The 15,694-nt window shown below is 38.3% G+C and overlaps 2 protein-coding genes across 21 annotated transcripts in view; one reads left to right on the top strand and one right to left on the bottom strand.

Annotated features, from left to right (window-relative positions):
- MBNL1 (muscleblind like splicing regulator 1) overlaps positions 1 to 15,694 on the top strand; it is a 266,635-nt gene that overhangs the window by 56,667 nt on the left and 194,274 nt on the right. For 7 of the 20 annotated variants that reach the window (XM_030928665.1, XM_030928624.1, XM_030928616.1 and 4 more), the window contains exon 1: positions 9,367 to 9,498. The exons of 3 other annotated variants lie outside the window; for them this stretch is intronic. Coding sequence is in view for 1 of the 17 variants with exons in the window: in XM_030928584.1 (XP_030784444.1) it covers positions 10,017 to 10,187 (171 nt within the window). In the remaining 16 variants the exon portion in view is untranslated. 10 more of the 20 variants (XM_030928605.1, XM_030928632.1, XM_030928637.1 and 7 more) reach the window with 8 other exon arrangements.
- Positions 8,443 to 9,473, bottom strand: LOC115896891. The gene has a single exon (XM_030928671.1). It carries the CDS (start codon positions 9,328 to 9,330, stop codon positions 8,941 to 8,943), a length of 390 nt encoding a protein of 129 aa, XP_030784531.1. The 5' UTR covers positions 9,331 to 9,473; the 3' UTR covers positions 8,443 to 8,940.

Genomic DNA, 15,694 nt, shown 5'->3' with positions numbered 1-15,694 from the left:
ATATACTAATGATCAGTCACAGGTATCTTCCAATCTTGCCTTAGGGACTATGTGATGGACACCTTGCCACTTAACACAAATAGTCACTGTTTCATGCAACTACTAATAGAATTCTGTCCTTATAAATGAAGAGGATTTCAGACAATGTGCACATGTAGTACAAGCACTGTGAAGACTTTCAACTACAATGTGAGACATTTGAATTCAATAAAAAAGGGAGAGAGCATTAAAATAATTATAATTGTTTATCTGTTGAGTTTAGATTCAGCAGTTACACAGTCTCATTTTTCTCCTTCACTAAATTTTGCACATTTATATTATTTACTTAGTTGATCATAATTATTTACCATTTCATATTCATTGTCCTTGCTAGACTGTATACTTCAAGAGACTTCAGGTCTAGTTTTGCTTACCATGTAGCCTCAGACTCTAGGAAAGACTAAAATTATGCCAGGTGCTCAGTGAGTATTTGTAGACTGGATAATCAAGCAATAAGGTTTAGAATGAAAATGCAGTAGTAACTGGTGAGCTGGTGACCTAGGGCCAGAAAAGTTTGAAAAAGGAAAAGAATGCTCCACATTGTCTAAAAACACATTCATTACTGGGAGGGCTCGATGGAATCAGGCCCCGTCAGCAGTTACTCATTGCTAAGCCCATTGCAGAAACATAGGCATTCAAATCCATCCAGGTGGGGCCAGGAGGGTCATTTGGACTGACGGCACATTCACAAAGGCCATAAACTAAGATGTCTAACATTATCTTCAAATGAGTTTCAAATGAGGTATGTTCTGTTAATTTGTTTATATTTATAATTTAACTATGTTAATTTATTGAACGAATTTATAAAATATATTAAATATACAGAGTAGCTTTTGTTGAATACACATAATTATATGTATGAGTATGTAACTGGTGAAGATACGTATATCTTCAAAAGGAAGTGGCCAAGAACACACTTAATCTCCCAGAGGCTCTGATGTCACCCTCAAGGGGGTACTTATAATCACAATTTCTTAGCAAGAGACAGGGTATAGAATTTTAAACAAACAGCAACCTAAGCATTTCAGAATATGTAGGATTCTCCTTTGAGTGATCTTAACTGTTTGTCTTATCTGTTTGTAACCCTATGGACCCTAATGCTACCTGGTATGAAGTGAAGCATATTTTGGTTCCCAAAGAAGCACCACTTTCAACCATGTGCATGACAAAATGTACCACCTTTCACCACCAGTTAAGCTATCCACAGCTTGTCCTAACTCCCTCATTTCTAGATGCATATGGGCACCAGCCTACCCAAATCTAATTCTATTTGAGACCAAGTTTCCTGCAGATAATTCTGTTTCTATTGAGCCAAATAAACTTTACCTGCCAAAGGAAAAAATGGAACAGGTCAATGGATTGCTACCTATTCTGGGTAATTTCCATTTCCTAAGCTCTAGCTTCCTGCAGAGTTTAGGCAAGAAGCTGGCAACCTTGGCTACGCTTTGGAATCATCTAAGGGGCTTAAAAAAGATACAGACACTTGGATGCCACTCCCAGAAATTTTGATTTAATTTGTCTGGGTTGCAGCCCGCCTATCCAAAACATAGTCAGAGTTAAGAACCACGGCCCTAGTTTCAGTCTCATTATGAGCATGGGGTCTTACTTACCTCACATACCTCTTGTGATAAGTTCAAGGAGATAATGTGTGACCTTAGAGTCCCTAACACTTCCATTCCTCCTTTGCTTCAGGAAAGACAAATGAAAAGGAAGGACGTGGGGTTGGCAAGTCTGGGAAGGTGAGGAGGGGGGATACTTTTGCAGAGTTCTTCCAATGAGCAGTTCATTAGGGTTAACAAGCTATCCTTTGTTAAAGCAAACGCTCTTGAAGGATTAAGCCTCATTCTCGCCTTAGTGTGAATGACTTTAATCAGATAATCTCCTATCACCTAGTTGAGGATTTGTTACTGAAAGCCTAGGGAAGGCAAGGAGAGAGAGTTGCAAGGCCAGTTTGCGATTGACTGAGGCAAGCCAATGAAGCCTCAGCCTCTAGGAAATAAACTTTCCATAACGACAGCATGAAAAATCTGAACAACAAACTTTCTCCTCATGTTGCTAGGACAATATTTGTTAAAAGTGTTTTTCTGATCAAGTCTCTTGTCTATCTAATAGGCTTTCATGACGTTTTTTCTGACGTTCTTTTTGCCATGAAGCTTTTAACAAGTGTCGGGTAATTTTACCATTTGCCAGCTGCTTGGGAGTCCGTGAGGAGCACGGCCTTGCCCAGTCCTATCCTCCTTGCCATCTGCTTGGCACATGGTAAGCATGCAGGGTTTGTGGAATTTAACTGAATGGTTTCATTTGCTACAGTCTTTTCCAACTGTGTTTTTTCCCCCACGTCTGTCCCCAACTGCTAGACTATGAACACCTTGCAGAAGACTTAATAACTTCTTCATCCCCAGTGCCAAGCACAGCCCTCAATGACTATGTGCTAAATGTATTAAGGAGCAATAGGCAATGCACTGATGCCTAAGTTAAGATATTAAAATTAATTAGTGACTGCGCTAATCAGTTCCCGTTCTTTTGGACAAGGCAAAGAGGAAAGAAGAGACAAAGAAACAGATACCTGAAACTCCCACCATTTATTAATGGGACAAATGTTGTTCTTATTCAACGGTCTCTTTAGAACATCTTTTGAGACATGATTTGAAGGTAATTTCAGGAAACTCAGATAGGCAAGAAGGAATAAGAGGAGCTAACAAAAGATCCACGGAGAGAACTCACACAATGGAATGAAGAGAGAGGGATGTGGAATATCATAGAAATCAAAAGAAAGGAACCTCAAGAATACAATGAATAAGTAGATAGAGATACAGCCAACATTTAGGAACATCAACTCTGCTATTGGCATTGTCAAAGACTGGTTTGCCTTTAGAAATAAATAAGACAATGGCCATATTTTTTCTTTTTTTTTTTCATATTTGTTTTCTATATGGAACAGTGTTACTATGCAGAAATGTTTGTGTTACAGTACACAAAAGTTACACTATAATATTTATATTAAACGCCCTATTACATACTATTTTTAAAAGATTGCAAGGGAATTCTGGGCTAAATGACAACACAGAATTTTATGAAATGGTAGAAAGTGTTTTACAATATTACGTGTAGTTACATATTATAAGCATAAATAGATAATATGTCAATTTTGATCTTCTGGCTGTATTATATATTTATTTTTATATCTGTTTAATTTATTGAAAGACCACAATTGCGTATTTCCTTGTCTTTAATGACAGTCCATAGTAGAAGGTATGCATACATCCCAGGTAGAGTGTTTATAAATATATTACACATTAGACAGATGAATTCCAGAGCTTGGGGTACTGGCTGTGAAACACTGTGGGGCAGGAGGCTTGTCCTCATGTTAGCTGCAAGGCTTTGGTCAAGGGCCAACTCTCCAGCTTCCGTTACCTCATGAAAAATAAAGATTATATATAAATGACATGGGGGGTTGTCCTTTGTTTTATAAGCTTGTCTTAAAAGATTCAATTTAGAAAATAAATTGCATATATAGTACAATATTAACTATGTTTTTAAAAATGCATTGGAAAAGCCTAGAAGGAAATAAACTGTAATACGAACAGTTCCCTATCTCTGGGAACTTGAAACACCACTGATATAAAAATATTCTACCTTCATTAATTTTGAATTTTCTATATTGTGTTGACACCAAGTAATAAATAAGTCACACACAGACAGGCATACCACATCTCCCTTCCCTCAAGTATGTATCTTGAGGATCATGAGTCTTATAGCTTCTCTTCAACTCTGAGATGTAAGGTTCCAACGTTTGTTGTACCCCATTGCTGAGGGTCTTCAACCAAATCACATTCTGCTGCTGAGTCCCCAGCCATTTGCTGCCCATTGCTCTCCTATACAGAGCCCACTTTTGGTTTGCTCTCATTCCCAGCAGTGGTGCACGTCATGCGTTCTGTTCTGAGATTAGACTATCAGCCTTTACACAGCAGTCAAGAGTTATCCAGTTATCTTTGTGAAAATCAAATTTAGATAATGTTCCATCACCCCACCCCGACCTGCCTCTAACATAATCAAACACTTCAATGGTTCCCAGTGAGGAAAAGTATCATGGCTGTAGCATTGCATTTTGAGTGTGATTAATTTGATTGAGATTCATTTTTTCCCTCTTTCTTAACTGTAAGCTCCTTGAGGTTAGGTCATTTTTGTTCACCGTTGGCTCTCTAGCCCTACCGTGAACTCAGGCCTTAGGGCTCTTGCCATGCAGTCCCACTGCTTTGAATGCTCTTTCCCCAGTTATTCTTCACTTTGCTGAGAACCTTGCCTGCATATGACCAGCTCAGTCCTCCATCCTGTTTCACATAACCTCCTCTCCCAAATCCCCATAACCTGCTTTATTTTATTTCATAGCGCTTATCTCCATCTGAAATTACCTCATTATTTATCTTTTATTTTTTATTTTGACTTGTTTTTTGTTGCTTCTCTCCCCCTAGTAGAATGCATCCCCTTTGAGGGAAGTGATTTATCTGTGCTGTTCATTTCTGTAAGCACAGTACCTAGAATAGGAGTTAGCCATGGCTGATGCTCAATAAATGTTTGTGAAATGCATAAAGTCATTGTGTGAAAAGTGTTTTCTGTATGAAAAGGAGAAAGGAGGGATGAAAAAATAGAAAGAATAAAACAAGGAAAAAAGGAAAGAAGGAAGAAACAGAGAAAGGAAGAACTATACTCTTGGAAATCTAATGTAGCACCTCCTCACATTAAACTGGGGGAACTGTTAGGCCTATTTTAGAGCTTCTTCTTGGCCTTATTGTCTTTAAGGAAAAAAAGGACAATGAAAATGAATGGCCTGAGAGAGTCAGAAGACACTGATGTCAGTTCTGCTTTGCCATGGTGCCAAGTTCCTTATATAATGCACTCCTCTGGTTTAAAAAGGGAACAAGGCCAGATGCTCTCTAACATTCCATTCAATGCTAAAATTCTATAATTTTGAACTTTTAATTTCAAAATGTATTTGCTTACTGTCTCTCTATTGCCAAATCCCAAAATAATGATATTGAATATATAGATTCAACTTTTAGGTAAAATAACTTAATTGAGAAATGCATAATATTTAACTGTTTTAAATTTTACAAACATTTAGTAGCAAAGATATTGCTTTTATACATTTTCACATTCATGTGCCATATACATGTTATACATATATGTATATTATGTATACATATATGTATATTATATGTATTAATATGTATATGTAAAACATGTATATATAATATTGCATATATATCAAATATATACATAGTATCTATTAGAATACATATTTTTATTTTTAAATAGTGAGCACAAAGAAATTGTGTTGTGTACAAAATATATAAAGGTCTTTGAAGATAAACTAAATTCATGTAATTCTTTCTTTCAAGTATATTTATTCAAATATCTGAACAAATTTGAATTCTACAAAAGGTCTCACCTCTCTCCTCAACCCTGTTGTGAAGTTTAGTGTGATACATTTAATGCATCTACTTAAACTTGATTCTCCATACAAGAATGTTTGCAACTTTTGATTGCCTTTTAGAGTCATCTTCTCTTGACTATCTATATTTAAATATTGATTAGGAAGCACAGGACATGAGACTAGCTTCTGGTTTTGACACCATCTTTCAATCAATTATTTTTATCCTGGTATAATAAAAATATCATTTTAAAAGAGTATACCTCCTTGAGATATTTTTATTTAGGTGATTTGTGTAGGTAAGTGTGTGTGTGTGTGTGTGTGTGTGTGTGGAAAGACAAGTTATATTGCAGAGGCAGTGAGAGCTTATTGAGCTATGAATGTGGTATGCAGAAGAAGTAAGTCACAATTCACACAGGCACTCACACACTTACATAGTTACCTTAAATATCCCCATTGGACTGAAAAAGATAAATGCTGCCATTATCTTTATCTTTATTATTGGTAAACAAGGAGCTGATATTATCTATAAAAACCATATCCCTTGACTGTATTTCTCTTGAGATTCATTGGTATAATTAAAACTTGAATGGACTGAAATATTTCAGGAACCTGTAGTGAACACTCTTTCCTTTATCTGAAAATGTAGTTTATTTCACCTGAAATTGTTTTCTATAATTTCCCTCTCCACCCACAAATGACCTTCTTTTTATATTCACGGATATACTCACTTACGAACCTGTGGACCATACACTTCACAGAAATAGGAGTAACTATAATGTTCTCCTGGCACTGAGGGAATATCAATGGTATTCTAAATGAGGAACTATTAACTTTTTATTACTATAATGATTTTTTAGCACTTTCCATAGTTTGAAATGTGGTTAGGATGCTACTGGCAGTTGAAAGCTGACAACATGATTTAATAGTTTTAACATATGATCTGGTGTCTGTTACAGTGCTTTAATATTTTAAATGTTATCATTCATGTTATTATGTTATCGATGATAGTAAATTAGGCCAAATCAGTGGTAATGTAGCTTTATATCACAATTTATTTGGACTCATTTTGAGTTATAGATTGACCATTGCTTTATGAGTTTTCTTAGCCATCCTTTTTCTCTGTATCTAATGTAAAATAACATTTTTTTCTCTTCTTTTTTTATTTACCAGGATGGTTATTCTACTGTTTCTAACATTAAAGGATCATCCTTGTATTTCTTTGTATTCTGTCATGGAGCAAAAAATATGTCTCATCTCAGTTTCAATTTCTCTTTTGCTCCCAGAAGTTCCCCCCTCCTCCAGTGTTGAAGTAGAAACATAATTTCCCCTTTTGCACCATAAACAGGTTCAAAAGTCCTTTGTTTCACCATGTTGCTCCAAACAGCAAATTTTCTAACCCACATGATAAAAGAACACCACAGTTCTAACTTAGAATTCTACAAGGGTTTGAGAACAATTGAAAATAAATTTCTACCACCAGGATTAGTCCTTAGTGGTTTGCAGGCATTCTAAGCAGAGGGGCATGCAAGCCAGCTAGGACACCAACCTGCTAGCAGATGCAAAGGTTGCTCTACTAAGAAGTTAGGCCTTTAATATCATAGACAATGGGAGGCAAAATGAAGAAATTAAAAGGCAAGTAGTAAGCAATTCAGTAGGCTAAGCCAGGGATTTGAGAGTCTCCCAAGGCTCCTCCCTTCCTCATTCCCTGCATGAGTCATTTTTCCAGTCTGTCCACACCCATTCACCCCTCCATCCCACACTCTCATTCACCCTCCAAGCTGCCGTCACAGGAACTTTCTGCAATACAAGTCCAGACTCCATCTCTGGCCCTTGCTGCCTAAACTTTTCTAGCTCATTAATTTTGACAGTAAAGTTGAGACTCGTTAGATTAACACAGACCTACTTTTAGCGTCATCTCCTGCCACTTTCCTGTACTACTCTCCCCTCGCTTCTCATAGAAAGGCTGAGAAGGCTGGCAGGCCCCTTGTGTATACCCTGCTCTTTTCATTTTCCTTGAGACAGGGTATTTTAATGTCACCCAGGCTGGTCTCAAACTCCTGGCCTCAAGCAATCCTCCCTCCATGGCCTCCCAAAGTGCTGAGATTACAGGTGTGAGCCACGCCATCCAGCCTGTCCTGCTCTTTTCTCTTCTCCACCTGGACTCTACTCCCTTTTGATCTTGCCAACTTCTACACACCTTTCAAGGCACCAGTTAAATGTAAATCCTCCAGGAACCCTTCCTTCACCATCCTCAGAGCCCTCATGGGATTGCTTCCAACATCACAGCACTTATCCCTTACGCAGAATTAATTGGTATGCCTCTCACCTAGTAGAGGTGTTATCCTTGAGTGTAGGGACTGTCTCATCCATTCTTGCATCACTGGCATAGTAGGCATTAAATGTAGTTGCTGAATGCTTAGTAAGAGGAATGGAAGTCTTCATAGCTTGGGGTAGTTACTAATGGGCAGATAGAAAGTTCCCATTCCTGTTCTCTGAGAAAGTGTCAGTGTTCTTTTAGTTTGCTAAAACTGTGTGGGTACTTGAGTCCTTTTAAACGATTAACGCTGGGAAGAGGTACCATTTAATTAATTATTTGTTCTGGAAGGGCTCAGTGTACAATTTTAACTCAGTGCTTTGTGCATCTAGCTAAAGGTCAAGAACTCAAGTCGGCTATTAGGGCCTCTGGAAGGTATTTCTGCACTTTAGCACCTTTCTGCTGTTTTTCCTTCACCGCGAACTGGCCTCACTCTCTTCAACACAACCTAACCTGCAGAAAGAATGTTGTACCATATCCAGCATTTTTGTCCCAAATTGTGTCCCAAACATGGGACAAACGTTTTTCATTAGAATCTTCCTTGCACAAGTTATCCGAATTCCTTACATTCAAAGGAAATCCTGCCCCCAATCTCCAAAACTTCATCACATCACAGACGTTCAGCATTCTTTCCATTCAAAGAATGGAAGCCAAGTTACATCTTACAGCACCCAGTGAATTATAATGTGGGGCTGTGGTTTATTTGCTCTAGCGACAATATGGCTTACTTGCCGTGGAATATCGCGGTATTTCAGAAAGTAATGTATTATTTTTAAAGAGGGAGCTTTGCTTTCTCTAAATCACATGGTGTAAAGTTGGAAATACAGTGGCTTGTAAATTACAAATATTATTTACAAAGTAGAAGGAAAGCTGACATATGAGTGTTTGTGCTTGTGTGACAGTTTCACTAAGGATTTCCAAAACTGTGGACGGCAGTTACTTGAGAAAAATACACAGTGGCAATCTTGCAGATGTTTTTCCCGCCTGTTAGCCCTCCAGGTTCAAAACTCTTTGGTGCATTTTAAGGCGGCAGTCTCACCAGATCGCAGGACTCTAGTCTAATCGGCTTCTAACCTTCAATCTAACCTTGCCGGCTTCCTTGCAAAGCCCAGTGCAAGGGCCTCTTTCAAAACGAACCCACTGGTGTGTCGACCTAGTCAGTATAAGTAGCTGGAGGGCGTCCCGTCTGCACGCCCGCCGCGAGGTTACAATGTTGAACGCATGAGATGGAAGATACCAACGGGAGGCCGAGGGGATCCACGGCGCCCGCGCGGGCTCCAGCTTCCTCCTGCTCTCGGCGCCGCGGGGCGAGCGCCCATGACCCGCCCTTGCGGACTCTGTCCGGTTGACAGGCGACCCTGGGGCCCGGGGAAGCGCGGGAGGGCGCCAGCCAAAAGTTGAAGAGCGTTTTTCTCGCCGCCGCGTGTATTAGGAGCTGCACGAGTCCGCCCTGGGCTTCCTGGTGGGGCTGGGCGGGCGGGGGAGGGGCCGCGCAGCAGCAGCGGAAGCCAGACCTCGGCGATAAGAGGCTGCACAGAGACATGCAACAGTCTTTTCACTGCAGCTGAGTGAGTTGTGGCGCCCACAATGCTCCCGTGACAAGGAGCTGACAAGTTCCATTTTCCGTCGCGGGCATCTTGGAATCATGACTCCCACAATGCCTTGGGCATTCGGTCGACAGTCGGGCCGCCTCTGAAAAAAAATGTGAGAGGTAAGTTTCCATTTTCACAGTTTCCCCGCGCCGTCCGCCGCGCTTCATTGTTCGGACTCCGGCGGGGCTGCCGGTGGTTGAAGGAGGAAGTGCGAGGAGGTGCTCGCCGGCCACGGTTCTCCCGGGCAGGGGCGGGCCGCGCGCGGTGGTTGGTTTCGCGTCCCTCAGCACCTCCTGCCCGGGGGAAGGCGGGAGGGTGAGCCGCAGCCGCTCCTGCGCCCTTCCCCGCCGTGGGCTCTGCGGCGCTGTCACGGCGTAGCCGGCGCACGGCTTGGCAACCCATCGGGACCCAGGGAGAAACAGTGGGGCGAGAAGAGAAACAGGTGCGTGCAAGTGTACTCACAACTTAATGATCTTTGTCGGGGGAAGGTGCGAGTCCCTCCGAGGCGAGCGGCGCGCAGGTCCTCCCGGCGGCTCCTGCATCCCTGGCCCCGGGGCTGCCATCCCGCCCGGTTTTCATCTGGGCCAAATATGTGCACGCAAAGGTTAATTCTCTGCCTGCTACCCATAAATTACGCATGACATGTTTAGCAGGGCTGCCTTATATGGAGAGTGCTGTATTTCAGGCCAGTTTGCTTTTTGCCAAGTTTACAGGGCGGAAGACGCCCTGTAGGAGAGGGCTGCCTCCTCCTTTTCTTCTTCTGTTTTTTCATCGTTTTGTAGTGCGTCACTCAAAAACTGTAAGAAAAGTAAGTATAGAAGCTCTTTGGGTGGAGCCGCAGTTGTTTGATTGAATTGCTTTCATGAATGGTTGAAAAGAATGAAAAGTAGTTAGTACTTGGGTTCTGGTTTTTAGACAAAAGCAGGACAAATATGTAGCCCCCCCCCCCCCATTTTTTTTTTTTTAAACGGAGCCGGAATCTGTTATTGGTAGTAATGTGTCATGTGAGAATACTTTGATTCGAGAGCCTGTAACACGAGCAGGTATATGGTGGCGCTTATGCCTTCCTCTCGCACAGCACTTTACAACTACAGGGGTGTTGCTGCCACACTAATATTGTGTTCTTAAGGCACTCTGGGACCGACAGAGTATGCGGCTGTTGGGATTCTGGGGTGTATTTCCGTGGAGTATGTCCACCCAGGGTTAAAATTAAGAAGCTGCCAGAAAGGTTGTTGCCGCTGACTTTACTTTGTGTGCCCACCAGCACAGGCACAAGTCGTAGCAGATGGATGGCAAACTCTGCCATATACTCTGAGGAATTTCTTAAATTAATACGCTAGGAGAGAAGTCATAATTAATGCTTTTAGACTTTCGGGCCCTGTGCAACGTGCTTTGAAATACTACACCGGTGGACACTGTGTCCCTTCCTCCTGGGTTTGAACACAGTGTCTGTTTATACACAGAGGGTGTTTAGTATATAAGTATTCTATACCAGCATAAGAGAGCCACTCCACAGTTATCTCTCTGTGTGGGTTCCTAAGTGTGTTGGTGTTTCTCCTTGCTGTTGAGATAAAATATTATCACCCAGACAGAAAATGAAAGTTCAATGACTGTAAAATTTATCCCAGGAAAGTGCAGTTCAATACTTAGACTGTCTTAGATATAGTTATAGATAGAGGCACTGAATAAGTTATTTTGTAGTCTGAGAATGCACATCGCTGTCATTTGTATCTTGCTTTCTTAAAGTTGGTGACAACTACGGCTCAACTTTTTAAGAAAACCTAATGTTCTAGTTTTTATCTGTTTTGTGTATTTGCATGGGAGTTACTTTATTATTATTATACTGTTAGGTCTTCTTTGAAAATGTCGTCATAGGTTTTTTAGTCTTATTAGTTTAACGGGGGGTTTCCTTGCTGAAGACTACAAAAGTTGCCTTTTGTGTTTTAAGAACAGGTTGGGTCAGCAACAGAAAACCTGTTCAGCTATAATTATAGTATCACTTAAGACATAATAATCAGATTTCATTATTACTAATAGACTCAGAAAAACCTCACATATGCCTAGTTTAATTTTTTCCTTATATAACTATGAACAAATTTGTGTGTAGCTACACATCAAGTGTGGTTCTCTGTGCAGTCATGCCAAAGAGAAACTGAAGTGTTACATGGTTTGAGATATTATTGCTTGTGTTTACATTTCCACATTTGAGGCAAAGTTAGACTCCAAGTTGAATTCATTAAATTTTGATTCCAACATTCTGTTCTTCCTTTGGGCACAGAATTCCTATGAAATGAAACACTGGGTTTTGTTCCAGAACAAGAAGAGACTAACCCAAAATTTCTCCTGGGAGAAAAAAAAGAGTAAAATTATATTTCTCATTGAAAGTTTTATTTCTCATTGAGGAAGGGTGTGCCACTTTATTATATAAAGTGCCTTATCTTCATTATAAGAAAAAAACACCCTTCCATTTGTCACTGTTGCCATACATTAGGGCTGTATTTGATAGATCTATTTATGGAAACAGAATAAATGATCTTGCTGCACCTTCTGGCTTTCTGCTTGGTGTTAGATGTGCAGATTAGAGAACATCTCAGGTCTTGCTTAGAAGAAGCTGAAAAGAATAGGTGACTGGGTTTTTAAAATTCTGTAAGCAAAGGCATTAGGGTGGGTGGTAGATATTAGAGTCAAGAGAGTGGAGGAAAGAAGTGAAATAGGTTCATGAAGTGATTGGCTCAAAATAAAATCCCAACAACAATATGGATCATAGAGGATGTGACATAGGAAGATTTTAAAGTGTATGGTCTTTTAGGCCAAAAAGCTTCATATGTTTGGAAATCTAGAATGTGCTGTCCAGTACAGTAGCCACATGCGGCTATTGAGCACTTGAAATGTGTCTAGTCCAGATTGAGAAGTGTAAAATACTACTGGGTTTTGAAAACTTTATATGAGAGAAAAAATGTAAAACATCTGATTAATGTTTTTATATTTATGATATGTTTTAATGATAATTTTTGATATATTGGTTCTAATAGAAGATCTTACTAGATTAAACTTCACCTGCTCTCTCTCTCTCTTTCTTTCATGATGTCTAGAAAACTTAATATAACAAATATGGCTAACATCGTACTTATTTTGGACAGTGTTGTTCTAGGATAAAGCAGAAAAACAATATTCTGGGAGAAAGCTTCCAAAGAGTTTGCTGGTGAAAACAATAAAATTGGCTTATTTTATTATATATAGAAATACCTTGTCTTTCTTATCCATTGTAACCAAAATTTGAGAAAACACACCACCTAACATCTATTTTTATTTCCTCAAAGCTGCTATTTAGTTTAGAGATTTGATGGTGGGTAGTAATAATAGAGAAAAACTAATAATTAGAGAATGAGTCTTAACACCTCTCAAAGGCCAAAATAGAGTATGATTGTTACTTAGGAACATTTTAGAGACACTGTAGTTATCATTGTCCTGAAGTTACAAAACATAAACGAGTCACTAAAATTATTTTAAAATAGAGTTTTTAGTAAATAGCAATTATCTTCAAATACTTAATATGTGTTTTCTTTTACTAGAACTTTCTTTAGAAAAAAAAAAAAAAATCCAAAGCCCTGAGCAAATGTTAATAAAAGATTGCTGAATTCATAAGAATGAAAGATTTTTACTTGCAGATAGGAGGGTATTGTTTTGAATATTAGCAAAGGTAAAAATGTGTTTCTACTGTAACATTATGGGATCTGAAGAGTTTCTATACATGGAGACACTGTCTTTATAATTTGAACACATTCTTGAGAAAGCATCTGACTGGTAAACAAAGCACAATGGCATAGGTCCTGGAAACATTCCTTTCAGATATTTTCGTAACTGAAGTACATTTTGCCATTCACAGTGAGTGTTAAGCTGAAAAAAATGTGGTTCTTTTCTAGCCATATAAAGTATGCTTACTATTATTTTCTTGAAGGATGCCAAAAAATGTAAGATGGAGGTCGTGGATTCTTTGTGGGGAGGAGTTAGATTGTATGTAGAGCCTCAAGAAGAGTTGCCTCTCGGCTTGGTGCCATCTTGAATCTGTCTTCCACTATATGAGGATAGCTTCCATTAGTGTCAGTGTGTGTGTGGAGGGTGAGGGAAAGAATGATCCCCATTAACTTTGTGTATTGTTTCTGTTGAGTCATGGAGCATATTCACTAATGGTTGGAGAATTATTGATTGCAAAGCAGAGGATTCAAGAAGAGCTATTGGCATATGGTATTAACTGTCTCTAAACATATTTTATGTTTTTACATTTGAGGTAGGGAAATTGGTTTTTACATAGTGTTTTTCATATTGTAAAAAGTAAACATTTATATAAGCATTACAGATATATCATTGAGAAAAAAAAGCAAATACATGGTTATAGTTTTCTACATATTACCAGTTTTTTTTTTTTCATAACAGATCCAGAACACCTCTTTCAGATAATCGTTCATGTTTTTAGAGAGGCATCTATCTCATCATATGTGCTTATGAAATCTGTAAAAATATGTGTAACACACATCTTGAAATATTTGTGTTAGGAGAATTAAGTCTTACACATTTGGTTCTTTTTCTACTGTTTTTGGTTATGTTCTCTAGGTTACTATGATTATCCTTTGTTAAAACAGTTCAGGAAATATTAATCTTAAAATGAAATGTAGCCGTATTGGACAGAGTGGAGAATTGCTTTTCCACAGAGATCAATTATTCCAAAAAGGTGAAGATGTTTCTGAAATAATATCATGCTCATATGCTCCAAAAGAAAAACCATCATCTCTTTTGACATTCTTTTAGGAAACTGAGAGATGTATGTTTTATATACAAAAAGAGGTTAATAATAGTTGATAAAGGTATGCAAAATACATACTCCTGTGAAGTGTGAACACACCATTTGTATGTAATACATGCTTGAGCATGTAACTTTCCCCAAGACAATGCCAATTTATTCAAATCACCTGAATGTTAAATACTATCATACTATTAAAAAGAATTGTAGTAAATATGAAATCTAAATACCACTGATGATGTCCATGCTGATGTCAACTCCATTCCAGTCCCTCTTTAGCTAAATTCACAAAATGAAGAGATGTCTTTCTCCAAAGTAGTTTTCCAGAAATTTGTATTTGACACTGGATTTTTCCTACATTTTCACTTTTAAAAGTTCAGAAGCTATTAACTAAAAATGAACTTGCTTTAGAGAGCTAAGAAGATTCTAGACTTATGGGGACATATTTAGTTCTATGAAATAAGCATTATGTTGCTGACTTGAATATTATTTTATCATATAAAGTTGATTTATAAGTGAATACATATTGTGAAAAAATACCACACTAGGCTTAGTGAAATCTACCAAACTTAATCAAGATAGATATACTTTGTCCTCAAAAAAATAAGAATCTGGTAGGGAAAATAAGAACTTCGAAAATAACTGTAAAGTAGAAAGTGATATTTAATGAACAGTGGCTGGGTAACATAGTATGAAGGTTCAGATAAAGGAAAGTCTTAAGATGACTCTGACTTCACCCACATACATGTAATAAAGGGAACAGTCCTTAAATGCATAACTAATGAGAACAAAAGGTATTCAGTATTTTTCAGCCTTACCAAAATATTATTCTGTTAAAGTAGTATTAACTCTATTCAGCGATGGTTCTATATTTTCCATACGTTCATAGATAACATTCAGATACCAAATTTTCATATATGTTTTAATTCATTTATTTATTTCTTTTATCTAGGAGAAATATAATAGTTTCCAAATGTCCTATACTAAATTATTGATAGATTTTGCCATTAGTTTTATTATTGAATACCATGAAATATCAGCTGTTGCAGCCACTAAATAGTTACAAACTGTAGGTACTACAGTTTAATAGTCAATGCATGTCATATGCTTGTACTGTGCTAAATATAAAGGATGCAAGATGAGGACTTAAGCAGTTCATATTCGTATTTACAGTATTATCAAAGATATTTTCTTAACTTGTCTCAGTACTAGAATTTACAGCCCATTTTCAGCTTATTGTATCCAAAAATTTCAATCTTATATCCAATAATTTATTTATTAGCATTTGTTGATGACAGTCAAAGTGATACATTAGCATTTTATTTGTTTCTGTGTTGTTTGATTACAACAGTGACATTTTAGCACTCTTTGTGGATGGATGAAAGAAAGCAGGAGGGTGGTCAAGCTAAGTGACAGATATGAAGAGTTGGAAGACGTAGGGCTTTCTGTGGGTAAGAAATTGATGAGAAAAGCTTTATGCCACTGACGAGGCTTGCAATTCAGTATTCCCCTACCAA

This window comes from Rhinopithecus roxellana, chromosome 1 (genome assembly GCF_007565055.1).
Source record: "Rhinopithecus roxellana isolate Shanxi Qingling chromosome 1, ASM756505v1, whole genome shotgun sequence".
NCBI classification, from domain to species: domain Eukaryota; kingdom Metazoa; phylum Chordata; class Mammalia; order Primates; family Cercopithecidae; genus Rhinopithecus; species Rhinopithecus roxellana.
Note: the sequence above shows the minus strand (reverse complement) of the source record. Positions and strands in the feature narration are given on the sequence as shown.